Genomic DNA, 20402 nt, shown 5'->3' on the forward strand with positions numbered 1-20402 from the left:
AACATTATGAATATACTAAAAGTCACAGAATTATACACCTTAAAAGACTGAATTTTATGAATAAAATTGTTTTTTAAAAGAGGAAGTTAAGGGACTTCCCTGGTGGTTCGGTGGTTAAGACTCTGCACTTCCACTACTGGGGGCACAGATTCAATCGCTGGTCAGGGAACTAAGACCCTGAATGCCATATGGTATGGCCAGAAAAAGAGAAAAAAGAAAAAAAAGTTGATTATTTTATTTAAAAATTAAAAAAAAAATTTGCTTGCACTGTGCAAATGTGCACAAATATATAGAGATGCAAACTGTGTGTTTGTGTGTTTTAAAACTTCCATTGTTTTTTAACAGGGAGGGATAAATTGGGAGTTTGGGATTGACATATACACACTATTATATTTAAAATAAATAACCAACTAGGATCTCCTGTATAGCATAGGAAACTCTGCTCAATATTCTGTAATAACCTAAATGGGAAAAGAATGTGAAAAAGGATAGACACATATATATGTGTATCTGAACAACTTTGCTGTACACCTGAAACCAACACAACATTGTTTATCAATTATATCCAATATAAAATGAAAAATTTTAAAAAATTCCATTGCTTTTACCTTAGCATAATAATGGTTACCTATGGGGTCACATAGAGTCGGACATGACTGAAGCGACTTAGCAGTAGCAGTAGTATAATATCATAAGGATGCCAGATCCTAGGCCTGGGGAGGGGTTAGCAAACTCTGCTGGTTAAATACTGTCAGGATTCTGTGAGACGGGGAGGAAGGGATGAGGAATGGCTGCTGGGTAGACCTCTGCTGTTGGAGTTTGGAGTGAAGCTTTTGGAGGTTTAAAACTCAAAAAAATTATGGGCAAAGAAGTGATTCAAAATAACCCCATGGTTTAATAGTAAAGTGGGTAAAGCAAGTTTAACAGCTGTTTTTTTTTTTTGTCTCTTTGGCTGTACCTTGTGGCATGTGGCACCTCCCTGACCAGGTATTAAACTTGTGCCCCCTGAAGTGAAAGCCCAGAGTCTTAATCACTGGATCTCCAAGGAAGTCCTCTAACAGCTTTATAATAATCTCACGCTGGCCACCTTGATGTGTTTTTAAAAATAATAAATACCAAATTGTTCAGAATTAAAAAAAATATATTTGTTGGTTGCACTGGGTCTTTGTTGCTGCAAGCTAGATTTCTCCAGTTGTGGCCAGTGGGGACTGCTCTTCATTGCAGTGTGCGGGCTTCTCACTGTGCTGGCTTCTCTCGTTATGGAGCACAGGCTCTAGAGCCTGTGGGCTTTATTGGTTGTGGCTCACGGGCTTAGTTGCTCCAGAGCATATGAAATCTTTCCACTAGGGATTGAACCGGTGTCCCCTGAATTGGCAGGCAGATTCCTATCCACTGTACCACCAGGGAAGTCCCTCAGAATTTGTAAGAATGGAACAAGTAGCTAGGGGACAGGCAAGGGAGGGGACTGAATTCATCAGATAGGCCTTTATGTTTATCTTGAATCTTGTAGCACTCAGGCCCTAAAATCTGAAGACTTGGCTTCCAATCCAGGCTTGGTCACTTCTTGGTTGTGTGACCTTGGACAGGACACCTCACTGTTCTGTGCCTCAGTTTCCTCATCTGGAAAGTAGGAATACTATGGGTTCTGACATCCGAAGGCCAGTGTGATGATTCAGTTAGCTAAGATGTAAAGCATTTAGAATAGCACCCGGCACAGTTCAGGGTCCCTAAGTGTCAGCTATTGTTATGATCAACATCTGTTATGCATTGAAGTGTGTGCTCCAAGAAGCCATGTGGATGCCCTAACCCCAAATACCTTAGAATGTGACCTTATTTGTTTGTTTATTTGGAGGCAGTACTGCACAAAGTAATGCCAAAAATTCTCCAAGCCAGGCTTCAACAGTACATGAACTAAGAACTTCCAGATGTCCAAGCTGGATTTAGAAGAGGCAGAGGAACCAGAGATCAAATTGCCAACATCTGTTGGATCATAGAAAAAGCAAGAGAATTTCAGAAAAACATCTGCTTCACTGACTATGCTAAAGCCGTTGACTGTGTGGATCATAAAAAACTGTGGGAAATTCTTCAAGAGATGGGAATACCAAACCACCTTACCTGCCTCCTGAGAAACCTGTATGCAAGTCAAAAAACAACAGTTAGAACTGGACATGGAACAACGAACTGGTTCCAAATTGAGAAAGGAGTACGTTAAGGCTATATATTGTTACCTTGCTTATTTAACTTATATGCAGAGTACATCATGTGAAATGCCGGGCTGGATGAAGCACAAACTGGAATCAAGATTGCAGGGAGAAATATCAATAGCCTCAGATATGCAGATGACACCACCCTTATGGCAGAAAGTGAAGAAGAACTAAAGAGCCTCTTGATGAAAGTGAAAGAGGACAGTGAAAAAGTTGGCTTAAAGCTCAACATTCAGAAAACTAAGATCATGGCATCTGGTCCCATCACTTCATGGCAAATAGATGGGGAAACAATGGAAACAATGACAGACTTTATTTTCTTGGGCTCCAAAATCACTTCAGATGGTGACTGCAGTTATGAAATTAAAACATTTCCTCCTTGGAAGGAAAGCTATGACCAGCTTGGACAGTATATTAAAAAGCAGAGACATTACTTTGCCAGCAAAGGTCCATCTAGTCAAAGCTACAGTTTTTCCAGTAGTCATGTATGGATGTGAGAGTTGGACCATAAAGAAGGCTGAGCACCGAAGAATTGATGCTTTTGAACTGTGGTGTTGGAGAAGACTCTTTGAGAGTTCCTTGGACAGCAAGGAGATCAAACCAGTCCATCCTAAAGGAAATCAGTCCTGAATGTTCATTGGTAGGACTGATGCTGAAGCTGAAGCTCCAATACTTTGGCCACCTGATGCAAAGAACTGACTCAATGGAGAGGACCCTGATGCTTGATTGAATGTAGGAGGAGAAGGGACCAACAGAGGATGAGCTGGTTGGATGGCATCACCAACTCAATGGACGTCAGTTTGAGCAAGCTCCTGGAGTTGGTGATGGACCGGGAAGCCTGGCATGCTGCAGTCCATGGGGTCACAGAGTCCAACATGACTGAGCTACTGAACTGAACTGAACTAACTGCGAGGCAGATGGGCTCTTAGCTGCCAGACCAGGGATTGAAGCCACATCCCCTGCACTGGAAACACAGAGTCCTAACCATTGGACCACCATGGAAGTCCCAGAATGTGACCTTATTTGGAAATAAAGTCATTGCGGATTAGTGAAGATGAGGTCATACTGGAATAGGGTGGGCCTCTAATCCAAGGTGACTGATGTCCCTATGGGAGAGGAGACAGATACCTTTTTTCAAGTCTGTGGGTCAGCACTCTGGTACAGCTTAGCTGGATGTTTTGCTCAAGGCCTCTGAAGACACAAAGGGAGAAGACGGCTACGTGATGAGATGTGTCTACAAGTCAAGGAACACCAAGGAAGTCAGCAACCACCAGAAGCTGGAAGAGAAAGGAAGGATCCTCCCCTAAGAGCCTTCCGAGGGAGTAAGGCCCAGCTCTCGCTTTGATTCTAGATTTTAGCCTCCAGAATTGCCCAAGAATACATCTCTGTATTTTAAGCAGCCCCTTTTGTGGTAAATACTTTGTTACAACAGGCCTAGGAGAGCAATACTATATCTATTCAAAATTATTTGATAAATTCAAAGAAAAGTGATTCTTTATTTATTTCTTCCTGTGTCTGGGGTGAGTTTGCACAGCTGAGACCAGATAGTGAAAGTGGCTTTTGAAGGTGTTTGAACTTTGTCCTGAAGGCCCTGAGAAGCTCCTGGGGGTTTTAAATTAGAAAATGACTGTTTCTGAGGTGAGTTTTAAAAAGTTGTCTGCCTGCGGGTGGAGGGCGGAGTAGACACTTTAGGCCAGTCGGGGGATGAGTCGGTCATCCAGGCAGCATGACGGTGTTTCAGTGATGCTCAAAGTGTGGTCCTCGAAGTAACAGCATCAGTGTCTCCCAGGAACTTGCTAGAAATGCAAAATTATAAGCTCATTAAAACCTACTGAATTTGGCACCCTGGGTAACAGGGGGCAGTGCTCTCAACCCCTCCCCTGCCCCCAGCCCCATCAAGTGACTCTTTTTTTTTTTCTTTTCTTTTTTATTTATTTAAGAGATGGGAATACCAGACCACCTGACCCATCTCTTGAGAAACCTATATGCAGGTCAGGAAGCAACAGTTAGAACTGGATATGGAACAACAGACTGGTTCCAAATAGGAAAAGGAGTACGTCAAGGTTGTATATTGTCACCCTGCTTATTTAACTTCTATGCAGAGTACATCATGAGAAACGCTGGGCTGGAAGAAGCACAAGCTGGAATCAAGATTGCCGGGAGAAATATCAATAACCTCAGATATGCAGATGACACCATCCTTATAGCAGAAAGTGAAGAGGAACTAAAAAGCCTCTTGATGAAAGTGAAAAAGGAGAGTGAAAAAGTTGGCTTAAAGCTCAACATTCAGAAAACTAAGATCATGGCATCTGGTCCCATCACTTCATGGGAAATAGATGGGGAAACGGTGGAAACAGTGTCAGACTTTATTTTGGGGGGCTCCAAAATCACTGCAGATGGTGATTGCAGCCATGAAATTAAAAGATGCTTACTCCTTGGAAGGAAAGTTATGACCAACCTAGATAGCATATTAAAAAGCAGAGACATTACTTTGTCAATAAAGGTCTGTTTAGTCAAGGCTATGGTTTTTCCAGTTGTCACGTATGGATGTGAGAGTTGAACTGTGAAGAAAGCTGAGCGCTGAAGAATTGATGCTTTTGAACTGTGGTGTTGGAGAAGACTCTTGAGAGTCCCTTGGACTGCAAAGAGATCCAACCAGTCCATCCTAAAGGAGATCAGTCCTGGGTGTTAATTGGAAGGACTGATGCTGAAGCTGAAACTCCAATACTTTGGCCACCTCCTGTGAAGAGCTGACTCATTTGAAAAGACCTTGATGCTGGGAGGGATTGCAGGCAGGAAGAGAAGGAGACGACAGAGGACGAGATGGCTGGATGGTATCACCGACTCGATGGACATGAGTTTAGGTGAACTTCGGGAGTTGGTGATGGACAGGGAGGCCTGGTGTGCTGTGATTCATGGGGTCGCAAAGAGTCGGACACGACTGAGTGATTGAACTGAACTGAATGAATATATTTTGCTGTATCAGGTCTTAGTTGTGGCATATGGGATCTTAGTGCCCTGACCAGGGATTGAACCCAGGCACCCTGCATTGGGAGCATGGAGTCTTAAGCCAATGGGCCCCCAGGGAAGTCCCCCTCTCCTGTTGTATGAACACCAGTCATTGGATTTAGGGCTCACCCAAATCCTAGATGACCTCATCTTCACTTAATCACACCAGCAAAGACCCTGTTTCCAAATAAGGTCACACTCACAGGTCCTGGGATTAAGACTTGAACATAACCTTTTTCAGGGCACACAATTTCACACACAACATATGGAGAGAAATGAAGGGATTCGAGAAATATCAAAACAAGAGAAATCTTAATGATTATTTGGGGGGAGGAAGGAGGGAAAACAGAACAAAGAGTAAAATGACTCAAATACTGTTACATACATAACAAAGCCTGGAGTGATGCTGGTGTCTTGCTCCTCTCTGAATGAGATCCTTAGGGTAGGGTTTCAGGAACTTGATTCCAATATATTGGGATCAGTAAACATCTTGCTGAAATAAACTTTCTGCCTGAGAGCCTGTCTCCCTTACCCGTGGGGCAGGTCTGGGGAGGGAGGAGCTGGAAGAGCACATGCCCTTTGCCCATGGAGTCCCCGGCTGATCGCACTAACTTCAATTCAGAACACACTGGAAAGCCAAAATCAAGATCACAGAGTGCTGGGGACACCTGAAGCTGCTCCATGTCTTAGCTGCCTCAAAGAAAGGATGGAATGGGAGACCATGGACCTTTCTCAAGGAGGACCATCTAGAGGACCGGTGGGTGCGGGAGTCCCTCCTTTCTGACTCAGGCCGGACTCAAAGCATTTGCTCTCCTGGAAGCTTCTTTTCCTCCTTTCTTGCAGTGCTCAGAGGTTCTGATGCTCTGGAGGACGTGGGAAGACACAGATTACTGGGCCTCACCCCAGAGTGTCTGATTCAGCAGGTCTGGGGTAAGGACCCAAAGTTTGCATTTCTGTGTTGTTCCCATTTCTGAGAATGGAGAACCACAGCCAGAGATGAACGGCTCTCAGCCCTGGTTGCGTGTAGGGGTCACTGTGCTGTGCTGTGCTTTGTTGCTCAGTTGTGCTGGACTCTTTGCGACCCCATGGACTGTAACCTCCAGGTTACCTGAATTCTCCAGGTAAGAATACTGGAGTGGGCTGCCATGCCCTTCTCCGGGGGATCTTCCTGACCCAGGGATATGGGGAGTTAAAAATACTAATGCCAGTGCTGGATCCCAGACTGCCAGAATCTTCAAGGATGGAGCATTACCTCTGACTTTAGAGTACCCCAGGATTCTAAAGGATAGTCAGGTTTGAGGTTAGCATCATTCTATCACTATGATTGGCTGAGCAGTAGACACAGTGACAAAATTCTGGACAATAAGACAAGGGGGTGGTTGCTGGGGGACTTCTGGGTTAATAACCACTGTCTTGCATTGCAGAAGATACTACAGCAGGAAGACGGAAAGAATCTGAGTTCTCAGTGGTGTCCATACTTGACCACTGAAACTGAGAACCCCGAAGCTGCACCATCTCAGGACTTCCTGAGATGTGGAAGTAATAAATGTCTTTATTATTAAATGGCATGGGTTGGTGCTTTCTAGTACTTTCAACTGAAAGCATTACAGTTGCTACAGATGTGAAATCTTTTGGCAAGGAGCCAGCAGCCACAATCAACAGCTTTATTGATTTCTTTATTCAGTGAAAGTCTACTGAGGGCATTCTGTGTGTCAGGATGGTTCTGGGTAGTGGAGAGCTTGAGAGAGGGCCTTGCTGTCATAGAGCTGCGTTCCAGTGGGTGAAGACAGACACGAAAGTAATAATTTCAGATAATGTTCAAGAAAGAAAATAGAGTGGTTTGAGAGTGCAGGAGACTGGGGCTTCTCTGGGAAGGTGACATCTGAGCAGACAACTGAATGAAGAAGAGCCAGCCATGTGAACATCCCTGCAGGAAGGATTCCAGGTAGAGGACACAGCAGGTGCAAAGGCCCTGGGGTGGGAGTGAACTTTGTTCAAGCATGTGAAATGTGGACTGTGAAGGTGGCATGATTATGGCAGAGGTTTTCAGGGAAGTAGCTAAAAGCACACAAAAGGTCCACAGTCCAAGTTTCTGTCTCAATTTCTTAGGGCTTTTGTTCTTAGGCCCAAAGTGTGTGAGCTCTGGTTTGCTGAAATCTGAGTGGAGTTTTTCAGGCTTTTCTTCCTAACTCAAGAGAACCACTTAACCTCTCACTGTGTGTGGTCTGCTGTACACTGGTTTTTTTCAGTGAAAGCCAGGTATCTGTGCTTCAGCCTGTCTAAACGGCTCCATCTGCAGTAAGTCTCCGTCTGTTTTGCTATTTTTCCTGCCAGAGCAACATTTTCTGTCTTGCCCAGAAAACTTCAGCTCCTGTCATGGCCCCTTCCTTTCCAATACCTACCTCCTTTGCCTGGGGCCTGCTGAGGCCTGGGGCCATATCTCACAGCATCAGAGCGAGAAGATGGCTAGGGCTTTCCCGGTGGCTCAGTGGTAAAGAATCTGCCTGTCAATGCAGGAGACGTGGGTTTGATCCCTGGTCCAGGAAGATTCCGCATGATGTGGAACAACTATGCCTAACTATTGAGCTTGAGTTCTAGGGCCCAGGAATGGCAACGTCTGAGCCCACACAGCCTAGAACCCATGCTCCACAATAAGAGAAGCCCTTGCAGTGAGAAGCCCACGCACCACAACTATAGAATAGCCCCTACTCACTGCAACCAGAGAAAAGCCCGTGCTGCAACGAAGACCCAGCACAGCCAAATATAGATAAATAAATAAAATCATTTGAAAAAGAGAAAAAGAGGATGGCCAGGCAGGAATGTTGTTGAGGCCAATGTTGGTACAAAGACTCCTTTAAGTCCTTTGCTCTTTTAAAAAATTCATTCAACTTCAGAACAGCAAAGTTGCCAGTTTCTTTCCTAAGGGGAACATTGTTTCTGGGCACCAGGCTGAGATGTGTGTGTCAGAGGTGGCTGAAACCTAGGTACAAGCAGGTTCCAAAAATATTGTTTGGCAACCAATGGATGGCGACACTATTCTGCACATTGCAGCCAGCGGCAGAAAATCCTTTAGGCAAGATGTGGTGGTACCAAGGGGGACCCCTCAACACTCACTCACAGGGCTTTTTAACTGTGTTTGCTGAGAATTTGCTATGGGTGAGGGGGACACAGTCTCACACAGGTCCCAGACCTGTGATGACAAAAGTATTATTTTCACATCAATGAGTCTATAATGCCACCTGAGAAAAATCCTCTCAGGGAAAGAAATCTGCTTTGGGGAGGGTATATCACAGAGGTCACAGAGTGGACCTGTTTCAAAGCAAATAGGATCAAGTTACTTCCTGCTTAAATCCCAGGGATAAAGCCCAGACCCCTCCCCAGGGCTCACAAGCCCTGAAGCTCTGGCCCTGGCCCAGGTCCCTGCCACTCCCTGAGATGCAAGCTTCCTAGCCTCTTGTGTGGATCATCTGTTGTGTTCAGGCTGTGCTTACCCCAGGACCTTGTTATGTGCTGTGCTCACTGCTCTAAACACTTTTCACAGGTCTGCATTAAAGTCTGGCTCCAATGACACCTTCACAGAGAGACCTCCCCTGGCCGATCCACCTCAAGTAACTCTCCTGTCGACATCTTCTTATCTTCTTTTCATGACACTCTGACTTTACCCTGCTTGATTGCTTCTGTCTGTCTCTTCCACTGCTATGAAAGCACCACGAAGGCAAAGATCTCGCTTGTCTTCACAGCAGGGCCCAATGCAAACCCATTCCATGGTTTGTGGAATGAATGATGGAGGTACCTGACCCCATCTGGACCAGCCAGGGAAGGCTTTCTAAACTGACATCTAGTGGACAAGCAGGTCCTTTCCTCTGCTTAGTTTTGTTTTGTACTGTGCAGCATGTGAAATCTTCATCTTCAGATATATGAGCTGATTTCATCCACACCACAACCCTCCAAAATAGGTATTATTAGCCCCATTTTACAGATAGGGCAGTTGAAGTCCAGAGGAGTAAGTGTCAAGTTGGGCCAAGATTTGAACCTGGACTCTCTGGATACAGACTTGCTGTTTTTCATGACTATGCTTTCTTACTTCCAGGCTTTCGCCTGCAGAACATTGTCTCTAGGATTCTCTTCTTCTTTCCTAACTAATTCCTTTTTCACCACAGTATCAGTTTCTGTATCTGTCAGGTTCCAAGAAGGAAGAGAACAGTGTACCTCAAATAGAAGATTTTGAAAAGGCTTTAATACAAGGATTGTTTTAAAGCTATTAGGAAAACAAAAGAGGTCATGATGCTGTTCTCCGTCCTCGGGCTGAAGATTGGAGGGGAGGGAATGATTTTGGAAACTGGAAGGAGAGGGTCTGCCTTGCCTGGAAAGGATCACTACCAACCTGAGTGTTTCTGTTATCTGTTGCTGCTGAAAAAAAAAAAAAAACACTCCAAAATGTAGTGACTTTGAAGCAACAAAAATTTAGTATTTATTATCTTCTGGGTTGAATAGTTCTGGAATGCTGAGATGCCTGACAGGTTCACAAATGCTAGTTGCTAGCTGGGAGTTCAGCTGGGCTGTTGTCTGAATGCGAGGTCCTCACTCACAAGGCTTGGGCTTCTTTACAACATGGTGGCTGAGTTCAAGAAGGAGTGTTTTAGGAACTTCCCCGGTAGTCTCCAGTTAAGATTCTACACTCCTAACACAGGGGGCCTGGGTTCAATCCCTGGGGAACTAGATCCTGCATGCCACAACTAAAGATCCCACAAGCCACTAGTAAGACCCGGCACAAACAAATAAAAAAAAATTTTTTTAAGGAATGTTTTAGGAGGTGAAGGCAAAAGCTTCTGATGGCTTAAGGCCCACTCTTGGAGGTGACACAGGGTCACTTCTGCCACAGTTCAACCTGTGATTGAAACCAGTCACAGTGTCAACCCAGATTCTGGGGGATGGAAAATAGATTCTCAATAAGAGGAGTCAGAAGGGGATTAGCAGTATAAATTTTTTAAAGTATTTATTTGTATTAGCATGGATAACAAGCTATCTGTTAAATTCAAACCTTTCATTTTTATTGTATTTATTTATTTATTTTTGGTCACACCATGTGGCATGTGGGATTAGTTCCCTAACCAAGGATCAAACCCACATCCCCTGCATTGAAAGTGTGGAGTCTTAACCACTGGATCACCTCAGAAGTCCCAGGGGTATCTTTAATCTACGGAAATATAGCTAGAGGAGGCTGAAGAACACCTCGTTTTCCATCACTCACCTTCTTGGAGTCTCCTACTTCCCACTGGCCAGAACCAGCTAAAAAACAGAGGACAAGGGAGCTTGCTGACCTGGTTCCTGTGGGTCCTCTTCTTAAGGAAGACATTAGGGGGGAGAAGCAGAAGGTGGTTTTGAGGGAGAGGATAATATCCTGGTATAGGACCTCCCACTCTCAATTTTGCGAGAACTCTTTTTCCTTTGTTGCGCGATTTCTAATTCTAGACCTCTGTGATTATTTATCTGTCATCAGTCTTCAGGACCGAGAGCTCCAAGAAGACTGGGACCATGGCTGCTTTGCCCACCATTGGATTCCCCCAGTCCAGTACTGTGCCTGCCTTTACTCTTGACTTTCAAGTAGCAATCAGGGAGATGTATTTCTATTATTACTATTTTTAAAAAGGAAATTGTCTTAGTCTGTTCAGTCTGCTGTAGCAGAATACTACAGACTGGGTGACTTCTAAACAGCAGACATTTATTTCTCACAGTTCAGGAGGCTGGAGGTGCAAGACCAAGGGGCTGGCAGATTCCGTGGCTGGTGAGAACCCACTTCTTGGTGGTTCATAGATGGTTACAGGTTTCCTGGTTCTCACATGGCTGAAAGGGTGAGGGAACTTTCTGGGGTTTCCTTAATAAGAGTATGAATTTCATTCAAAAGAGCTCCAACTTCATGACTTCATCACCTCCCAGAGGCCCCATCTCCAAATACCATCACGCTGGATGTTAGGATTTAATATTTGAACTTTCGGATGGGGAGAGGGAGATGGGATGCAAACATTCTGTCTATGGTAGGAACATACACAAAAGTAGAGAAAATCATACCATGAACTCACATGTACCTGTTTCTCAGATTCAATTATTATCAAGTTTTTTTTGTTAAAGTTGCTTCATCCATTCTTTTAGTGAATTATTTTGAAGCTAGGCTTAATCATGATGGCCTTTTCCCCCTACCTCCTGTAGTATGTACCTCTAAGAAGTATGAACAGGGACTTCCCTGGAAATCCAGAGATTAAGACTCCACCCTTTCACAAAGCAGGAGACATGGGTTTGATCCTTGGTCGGGGAACTAATCTTCCACATGCTGTGTGATGTGGCCCGCCACCCCCCCCCAAAAAAAACCCCAAAAAACCATAATGCTGTTATCACCTCTTCAAAATTAGCAGTCATTGAAATATATATATCTATATATTATAGGCTGCGTTGTGTGGCTTGCAGGCTCTTAGTTACCTGACCAGGGATCAAATCCACACCCTCAGCAGTGAAAGTGCCAAGTCCTAACCACTGGACCACCAAGGAATTCCTGAAAGATGTTTTAAAACCTAAATCAGGTCAGTTACTCTCCTGCTACGAGACCTACGTGGCTAATTGCCTAAGAAAAACATGACAACTAAATTTATTGCACAGACTTTGAGAGTAAGAGGGGGCTGCTATCAGTAATGATCCTGGGACAAGAGATATAAACTGGGTGGCTGTGCTGAGGGGCCAGCCCTCCATGGCGCCATCTCTGCTTATCTGATCCTTGCATAGATGGGACATCTCCTTGCCACAGGGCCTTTGCATTTGCTGGCTATTTCGCCAGAATATCCTCCCTGATCTGTCTCATCCTTTTGGTATCACCCCTCCACCCCCTCATTTCTCTGTGGTATTATTACCTTATTTGTTTGTCCCATTGGCACTTTAGCATCATCAACATCCTTATTTACTTGCTTAGGCATGTTTTGTTTTGTTTTAAAATCTCTCCCCACTACTAAAACGCAAGGCCAGGCCAGAGGGAAGACTGTCTTGTTTATTGTTCTGTTCCAGCCCTTTGTACACAGTAGGCCTGGCACAGAGTGGGTGCTGGCTGAATATTTGCTATGTAAATGAATGGATGGATGTAGATCCCTTCTCTGGGCCAGTCCGGCAGGGCCAGGTGACCTCAGAGGAACCTTCTGGGTCCTAGGACTGGAACCATTCTCACATCTCCAACTGTTGTGGGCTGTGGGAGCAGACAAAGGCTCTTCTCTTGAAATCTGGCAGAAACAGAGCAGTTATTAGCCCCTGGTATCTGGCTGAGCCCTCCCACACACTTATACCTTTGATCTGGAAGATGGTTTTGTGTTGGAGGCTTAGCTCTTGCCAGGGAGGCATGCCTCAAGTGCTGAGAGGCGGGGGCAAAGGTCAAGTTCAACTGCCAGCTCTTTGAGAAGGAAGGTGTCTGGAGATGCCCAAGGTAGGGGATGATTCTGCAGGAAGCGGGGCTTGACTGAGTCTCCTAGGGGATGTGGGGGGCAGTGGTTTGGAGACCTCCACTAATATTAATATTCATACAATTGCAAGAGTCTTTGTGTTTCCAAAATGGCATCAGTGAAGGATGTGAATACCCAGGGTGACACCAGCATCAGCTTGGGCAAGAAACACTTTGAAGTGCAAAAGGGGAAGATGGGAGTGCTCTGAGCCTGGGTTATTGTGGTTGGTAACCACGCCACCTGCAGGAACCATGTTGTGGATCCTCGCATAGAATGTCAAGCCAACCAGGCATCTACTACTTCTGAAGAGTGCACTGTGGCATGGGGAGTCTGTAAACACTACCACTGTATCTCCTGCTGCTTTAAACACAGCAGGTGTGGGACTTCCCTAGCAGTCCAGTGGTTAAGGATCTGAGCTTCCACGGCAGGGGGCATGGGTTTGATCCCTGGTGGGGGTAGTGCAGCCGCAAAAATCAAAACAAAACACAGCAGATGTGTTCATTAGACAACAGAGAGCAGGAATCACAGGAGTGTGGGCCCTAGAAAAAGGGAATTCTTCCATGAGGTTCAACTGTTTTGTTATTCGTTTAATGACTTGTCCCATACCACCCCCCGCCATTACTTAATTATTCCATAGAATTGTGTCTCTCCTCCTTTGTTTTTTCAGTTTGCTATTCCTGCAGCCCTATTGTATTAATAAATACAATAATAGTCTACTTTCCTAAATTCTAAATAAGTGTTTTCAGATTGTGGAAAAAAAAATGCAGGGGTCATTTTCACCTACTGAAGAGAAACAGCTCCTAAGAAGTCATTTGCAACAATATGAGAAATCAGCATCTTAAGGAAAATCTATCCAGACACACTTCTTCCTCAGGACCTTTGCACTGACTGTTGCCAGGGTCTGAAAAAACATTTCCCCAGGTATCTACATGGCTCGTTTCGGCACTTCTTTAGGTCTTTGCTCAAATGTCATCTCACAGAGGTCCTCCCCCAACCACTTCCCTTTAAATTGCAACCCTTCCCACTGGGAGCACTTATCTTGTATTTTTCCTTCTAAAGCCTGTATCATGCTCTAACACAGTTCAATACAACAGAAATGATATTAAGAAAAGTTTAGTAGCTGCATATATATGTGTGTGTGTGTGTGTATATATATATATATATATATATATTTTTTTTTTTTTTTTGTCCATGCTGCGTAGCCTGGGGGATCTTAGTTCCTTGACCAAGGATCAAACCCGACCCTGAGCAGTGTGAGCTCAGAGTCCTGACTACTGGACTACTAGGGAATTCCAGTAGGTGCATTTTAAAAAGGAAAAAGAAACAGGCAAAATTCATTTTTATAGTATATTTTTATCTAGCCCAACATATCTCAATGTTGTCATTTCACTGTGTAATCACTATAAAGATATTGAGATATTTTGTGATCTTTCTTTCACAGTAAGTCTTTGAGACCTGGCGTGTATGAAGGACATAGCAGCTCTCACTTGGGGCAAACATGATTTTGAGTGCCCTGTCACCATGCATGGTCAATGGCTATCATATTGAATAGTGCAGCCCTGGCATGTTATATAATTGACCAGTGATTACGTTTACCATTTACTGATCTTGCTTGTCTCCTGGAACAGAAGATCCACAAGGCCAGGGAGCTTTGTCATGTTCACTGCTGGGTCCCTAGTCACTAACAGAGTGACTGACACATAATAGGTGTTCACAGTAGGTGTTCATCAACTGAGTGATAGACTGCCCTGATGGTCCAGTGGCTAAGACTCCCCACTCCCAGTGAAGGATGCCCCCGGGGGCTCGACCTCTGGTCAGGGAGCTAGATCCCATGTGCCGCCACTGAGAGTTCCCATCCTGCAAAGAAGATCCCACGTGCTGCAGTGACATAGGCTCAGGATGTGGCCCAAAGTGATAGTTTTTGTTTCCTGGTTGGCTTTTTCTTTCTTCTCTGTGCTTTCTCTCACTCTTCCCACCATCTACCCAGCTACTTCCTCTTTTCCCTCTCTCCACTCTTTCTTCAGCAAAGAGAGTAGTAATTCACATCTGGGCTCTGGAGCCAAGCAACTTTGTTCCATCCCAGTTCTGCCACTCACTGGCTATGATTCTCTGAATCAAGTCATTCAGCTTCCCAGCAACACTTCTCATGCTTTGCTCTGGGGACTAATGATTCTACCTGGGCTGGGGTGGAGCAGACAACATATGACAGCCTGCACGGGAGTGTTAATCCCCTGTATTGCTGGCACCATGTTAAGCATGTAACCAGGATTAACTCACAACAGGCAGTGGGCACTGTTGAGAGGATCTGTACTGCCTAAATAAGGAAGAAGCCAGGGCACAGAGAGATTAAGTGACTTGCCCAAAGCCAGCCAGCTATGCAACCTGGCTGCAGAGGTGTGTGCGTGTGTGCTAAGTTGCTTCAGTCCTGTCAGACTCTTTGCGACGCCATGGACTGTAGCTGGCTAGATTCCTCTGTCCATGGGATTCTCCAGGCAAGAATACTGGAGTGGGTCGCCATGCCCTTCTCTAGGGGATCTTCTCCACCCAAGGATCGAACATGAGTCTCTTAGTCTCCCGCATTGGGAAGCAGCTTCTTTACCCTTAGCGCTGCCTGGGAAGCCCAGGTGCAGAGGTAGGTTTATTTATTTATTTATTTGTCTGTGCTGAGGGAGAGGGGAAAGCGAGGTCAGGGAGATGAGGGTAAGCTTGTGGGCTGTGATAAGGACTTTGACTTTTACTCTGAGTGAGGTGGGAAATATAGGACACTTCTGTTGTTGTTTGCTTTGTAACAGCTTTATTGACACATATTTCAATGATGCTATAGTTCATATCACATACAACTCACTCATTGAAAGTGTACACGTCAATGAATTTAGTATTCACACAGCTGTACACCAGCCCCACAATCAATTCTAGAATGTTCTATTACCCCAAAAAGAATCCTTAGCAGTCACTCCTGGTTTTTTCTGCCCTGCCTCCCCTCCCCTGCAAGCGCAGGCAAACACCAATCTGCTTTCTGTCTCTATGGATTTGCCTACCCTGGACATTTCACAGAAATGGAATCACAAAGTACAGGTCTTTAGTAACTGCCACTTTCACTTGGGGTAATGTTTCCAAACTCATTCCTTGTTGCAGCCTGTGTCAGCACTTCATTATTTAATGCTAGTATTCCATTATGGGATATTTCGTATTTTATTTATTTGTGCATCAGCTGGGGGATATTTGGGTTGTTTCCACTTTTTAGCTATTGTGAATAGTGCTGACGTATGCAAATTTTTGTGTGGACACAGTTTTCATTTCTCTTGTGTATCCCCAGCAGAGGAACAATGGGACTTATGGTAATTCTGTGTTTAGTCTTTTATTAGAAAACTAATTAATTTATGTTTGGCAGTGCTCGGTCTTCACTGCTGCACTCGAAGTTTCTCTAATTGCAGCGAATGGGGCTACTCTCTAGCTGTGGCGCACAGGCTTACTTGGTGGTTTCTCTTGTTGCGGAGCATGGGCTCCAGGGCACATGGGTTTCAGTAGTTGCAGTTCCTGGGCTCTAGGGCATAAGCTCAGTAGTTGTAGTCCAGGGGCTTAGTTGCCCTGAGGCATGTGGAATCCACCTGGACCAGGGATTAAACCCTGGTCCCCTGCATTGGCAGGCAGATTCTTAACCACTAGGGAAGTCCTTTACTTAGTCTTTTGAAGAGCTATTTCCAGACTCTTTTCCATAGTGGCTGGGTCATTGCACAATCCCACAAGCAGTGTATGAGAGTCTCAATTTCTCCATGTCTTTGTCGACACTCTCACCAACTGTCTTTTCTTCATGGGAGGATTTTGAGCTAAGGAGGAACATCGTCTGACTTGGTGTTTATAGGATGTCTCGGAAATCGATGTTGATTATATTTTGTTGCTGTTTTTCAGTTGCTGTCATGTCCAACTCTTTGCAAGCCCATGGACTTCAGCATGCCAGGCTTCCCTGTCCTTCACCATCTCCCAGAACTCGCTCAAACTCGTGTCCATTGAGTTGATGTTGCCATCCAACCATCTCCTCCTCTGTCACCCCCTTCTCCTCCTGCCTTCAATCTTTCCCAGAATCAGGGTCTTTTCCAATGATTCAGCTCTTCATATCAGGTGGCCAAAGTATTGGAGCTTCAGCTTCAGCATCAGTCCTTCCTGTGAATATTCAGGATTGATAATATTGTACTGTCTTTTATCTTTCTTTTTCTCCTGTATCTTTGTCTTGCCTTGTCCTGGCAAAGCCTTTCCCTGAAACATGATGGAACATCTTTTCTCCAACTTCTTAGGTCACTGCCCACCTCCCCCCATCGGATGTGACTACCCCCTAGCAAGGTCATGGCTGGTCACGTGTCTCAAATATCCTTTCATCTCTGTCTTTCTCTTGTCAAGTGACAGTGTGGCGTGACATGAAAACACTCTTGCTGCGGCCTTGGGGGCTCTCTTGGGTAAGCGTCACGTACATTTGGACCTTGAAGATTTGAAAGTTAGATTGGGTGAGATGGTCAAGGCGAGTCAGTCCTTGCTGAGGCAAGCTGGGTATCAAAGAAGAGGGTGGTGTCAGGATGAGGACAGACCCCAGATTGTAGTTAATTAATTTCCAAGAACTCCAAAAATCAGCAAACATAAGGCAATCCCCAGAGCTGATGGCCGCTGAAGGCCTTAAAGAATTCAAGGCAAGTATATTAACTAATTAATGAATTGGTCGATTAATTAAAGAAGTAATTATTTCAAGCCTTTAATGAATATGTATGAGATGTCAGGCATTGTTCCAGGTGCCGGGAATACATCCATGAGCAAAAACAGACCAGTTTGTCTCTCTTGGGAGCTGGAGAGAGAAAGAGGCAAACAAATAAATGAAGAAGACAATTTCAGATAAAATGGGGTGAGTTGATAGAGTGATGGTAAACCTACATGGGAAGGAAATCCAGAAGAGGGGATATACATATATGTACAGCTGATTGACTTTGCTGTTCAGTAGAAACCAGCACAACATTGTAAAGTAGTTATACTCCAATAAAAATTTAAAAAAAAGAGTGACTGGTGGGTTGGGAGTTTCATTTTGGACAGATTCAACAGTGAAAGTCTTTCTAAGGAGTGAGGTTTGAAGTGAAACCTGGAGGAGAAAGAGTCACACCTGGGCATGGGCAGGCAGAGGGAATAGCTTATGCAAACGCCCTGTGGCTGGAATAAGCTGTTTAAGAAACAGAAAGAAGGGCTAGGAGCCTGAGGTACAGAGAACAAGCTGGTGAGGTTGGGAGATGCAGGCAAAAAGGTGGGCAGAAGCCAGCACAGTTAGGACCTCTGGGCAGCAGTAACAAGAACAGTTAGCTTTGTGGTGCTTTCATCTTGGGGCACTGTTCTATGTCCTGTTACATCTTCCCACTCATTTAATCCTCACAACAGCCCCTGAAGAGAGGCTTTTATTTTTATTTATGTATTTAGTATTCTTTTGATATGGACCATTTTTAAAGTCTTTATTGGATTTGTTACAATATTGTTTCTGTTTTATGTTTTGGTTGGGAGGCATATAAGATCTTAGTTCCCCCACCAGGGATCAAACTCACAGCCCCCAGCACTGGAAGGTGCAGTCTTAACCACTGGACTGACAAGGAAATCCTGGAGAGAAGCTCTTCTTATCTCCATTTGATAGGTGAAGGAACTGAGGTGCAGAAAGGGCCAAGCCACTTTTCCCAGGACCCTACGGTAGGAAACCCCAGAGTAAGGACTTCTTGGAGCCTGTCTCCATATGACACCACAGCCACCTGATCCAGCCACCTCTGCCCCAGCTACCCTGATCTAGGTCGGGGGTTGGGTCTCTGCTTCTGGTAACCTGGACAATGTTGGGTCCCCCGAGGCGAAGACAGTGCTAGGCAAGGCAGTCACAGCAGCTGCTTGATACATACTGACTCAGGCCAGGCTGTTGCTTAAGGATGGGCCTGGGAGAAGGCTGCTTCCTGCCAGGGTTGAAGAAGAATTTCATTCTGAGCCCTCAGGGACTGGGCTGCCTTACCCAGGTGTTGGGGATCCCCGCGTGACCCTCAACTAGACAATGAGGGGACTGACCTACATCAGGGTTCCAGGATCAGTGCAGGGTGGGGGTGCTGCGGGCACTCTGAGCAGGTTGGCGGGGGGGCCTCATGGAGGACTGCAGGGGAGCACAGGCCCATGTTTTACTATTTTGGAGGGGGTGTCAGTAATCTATCCTTCATTTCCTCACTTGCCCATCCTCTGTCTTCCTGTTCATTAGAAAGCAGACACTTGGATTTGTTGACCTAACCTGCTGTGCCTGTTTGCTTATGTGCAAAATGGAGTCGGTGTGGGAAAGGCTTTTAGCACAGAACCTGGCTCCCAGAAGGCTCCTCACCGCTTCATTCTAAACTGTTCCTTGTGAGCAGACATTCCTAGCCAGGCAGCCGTCAAGCTACTGAGAGGGGAGGGTGGGGGCAGAGAGCTGCCCCGTAGCATTTTAGGGCCTGGAGATGGTCACAATGCAAGAACAAATGAATGTGGCACATGCCTGGTGGCGCCCCTTGATAAGGGTGAGGGGAGAGCTGACGCTATTCTATTTCACACAGGGTGGCTGGGAAGGCCTTTCCGATAAGATGGCCCCAGCAGTCGTGAAGGAAGAAGCGGGGCAGATATCTGGGTGCGGGTTGGGGGCGGACAGAATTCCAAGTTGTGGGGAGTATGAGGTCCTGAGGCAGGAGTCTGCTAGGCTTGTTCCAGGGAGAAAGAGGCTGGAATAGAATGTGTGTGCACGTGTGTGTGTGTGGGGGGGGGGGGCTGGGATGGGGTGGGGCCAGCTGAGGACGCAGAGGTGGGTGCGGGGTTGGGGGGGGGAAGCTCTGGAGTTCCTGCAAGAGTTGGGAAATTTCTACTAAATACCAAAAATGATGACGGTCAGGACAGAGGAAGTGGGAGGGGAGGAGGGGCGAAATGAGAGGAGGAGGAGGAGGGAGACAGCGGGAGGAGGGGGAGAGAGATGCGGGGGAGGGAGAAGATGGGGGTGCTCATGGAAAGGGATAAGCAGGGAGCAGGTGGGAGTGAGGAAGCGGGGAAGGGTTAGGAGGTGGAGGGGAGCCAGGTCCAACTTTGCACGCGGGCCACGAGGGCCCCAGGGCTCCCTCAGCCAGAAACGGAAGCTCGGGCGCCGGATTCCCGGCGGTGGCCCCGCCCCAGTCGGACCGTCTGATCCGCGCCCCGCCTCGGGCACGCCCCTTGCTAACTTAGGCCCCGCCCCTTCGCCCATGCTCGCCCGCGCCGGCCCGAATCCCGGTGCCCAGGGCGTCCCGGGGGGCGGTCCGCCCCGGTGATGGCGCATAAAACCGCTGGCCACCTGCCGGGCCGCTCCTCCGTGCTCTGCGGGCCTCGTCCTCGGAGTCGCTGCCTCTATCACCTCCGTCCCCGTCTCGGTCCCTCCACAGGCGCGGAACCCCGCGAGCACCGCGCGGGCGCCGGGGCGCGCAGACATGGGCAACCTCTCTAGAGCGCGCCGGGTGACCGCGGCGCTGGGTTTCATCGGGCTCCTCTTCGCCGTGCTGGGCATTATCATGATCGTGATGGTGCCCTCAATCATCAAGCAGCAGGTCCTCAAGGTGGGTGAGGGGCTTGGCCTGGGACCCATGCGCGGGATACCGTCCGAGGCTGGAGGGCGTTGGGCGCCCGGGAAGGCCAGGCGCGCAGCCGGCGGGCTGGCGACCCGGTGCCG

The 20402-nt window shown here is 46.4% G+C and overlaps 1 protein-coding gene and 1 long non-coding RNA gene across 3 annotated transcripts in view; both read left to right on the forward strand.

Moving 5' to 3' along the window:
* The first annotated feature begins 3156 nt into the window (after positions 1-3156).
* Positions 3157-6776, forward strand: LOC132342610 (uncharacterized). Its single transcript, XR_009491059.1, has 2 exons — positions 3157-6334; positions 6638-6776. It is a non-coding gene; the product is annotated as an uncharacterized lncRNA (long non-coding RNA).
* A 13141-nt stretch (positions 6777-19917) lies between these two features.
* The window catches only part of SCARB1 (scavenger receptor class B member 1), a 93228-nt gene continuing 92743 nt past the window's right edge, over positions 19918-20402 (forward strand). The window contains exon 1 of one of the 2 annotated variants that reach the window (XM_005217738.5): positions 19918-20289. In XM_005217738.5, coding sequence (XP_005217795.1) covers positions 20164-20289 — 126 coding nt within the window. In that variant the 5' untranslated portion in view covers positions 19918-20163. 2 annotated transcript variants of the gene reach the window in all.

The sequence above is a fragment of the Bos taurus genome, chromosome 17, assembly GCF_002263795.3.
Source record: "Bos taurus isolate L1 Dominette 01449 registration number 42190680 breed Hereford chromosome 17, ARS-UCD2.0, whole genome shotgun sequence".
In the NCBI taxonomy this organism is placed as follows: Eukaryota; Metazoa; Chordata; class Mammalia; order Artiodactyla; family Bovidae; genus Bos; species Bos taurus.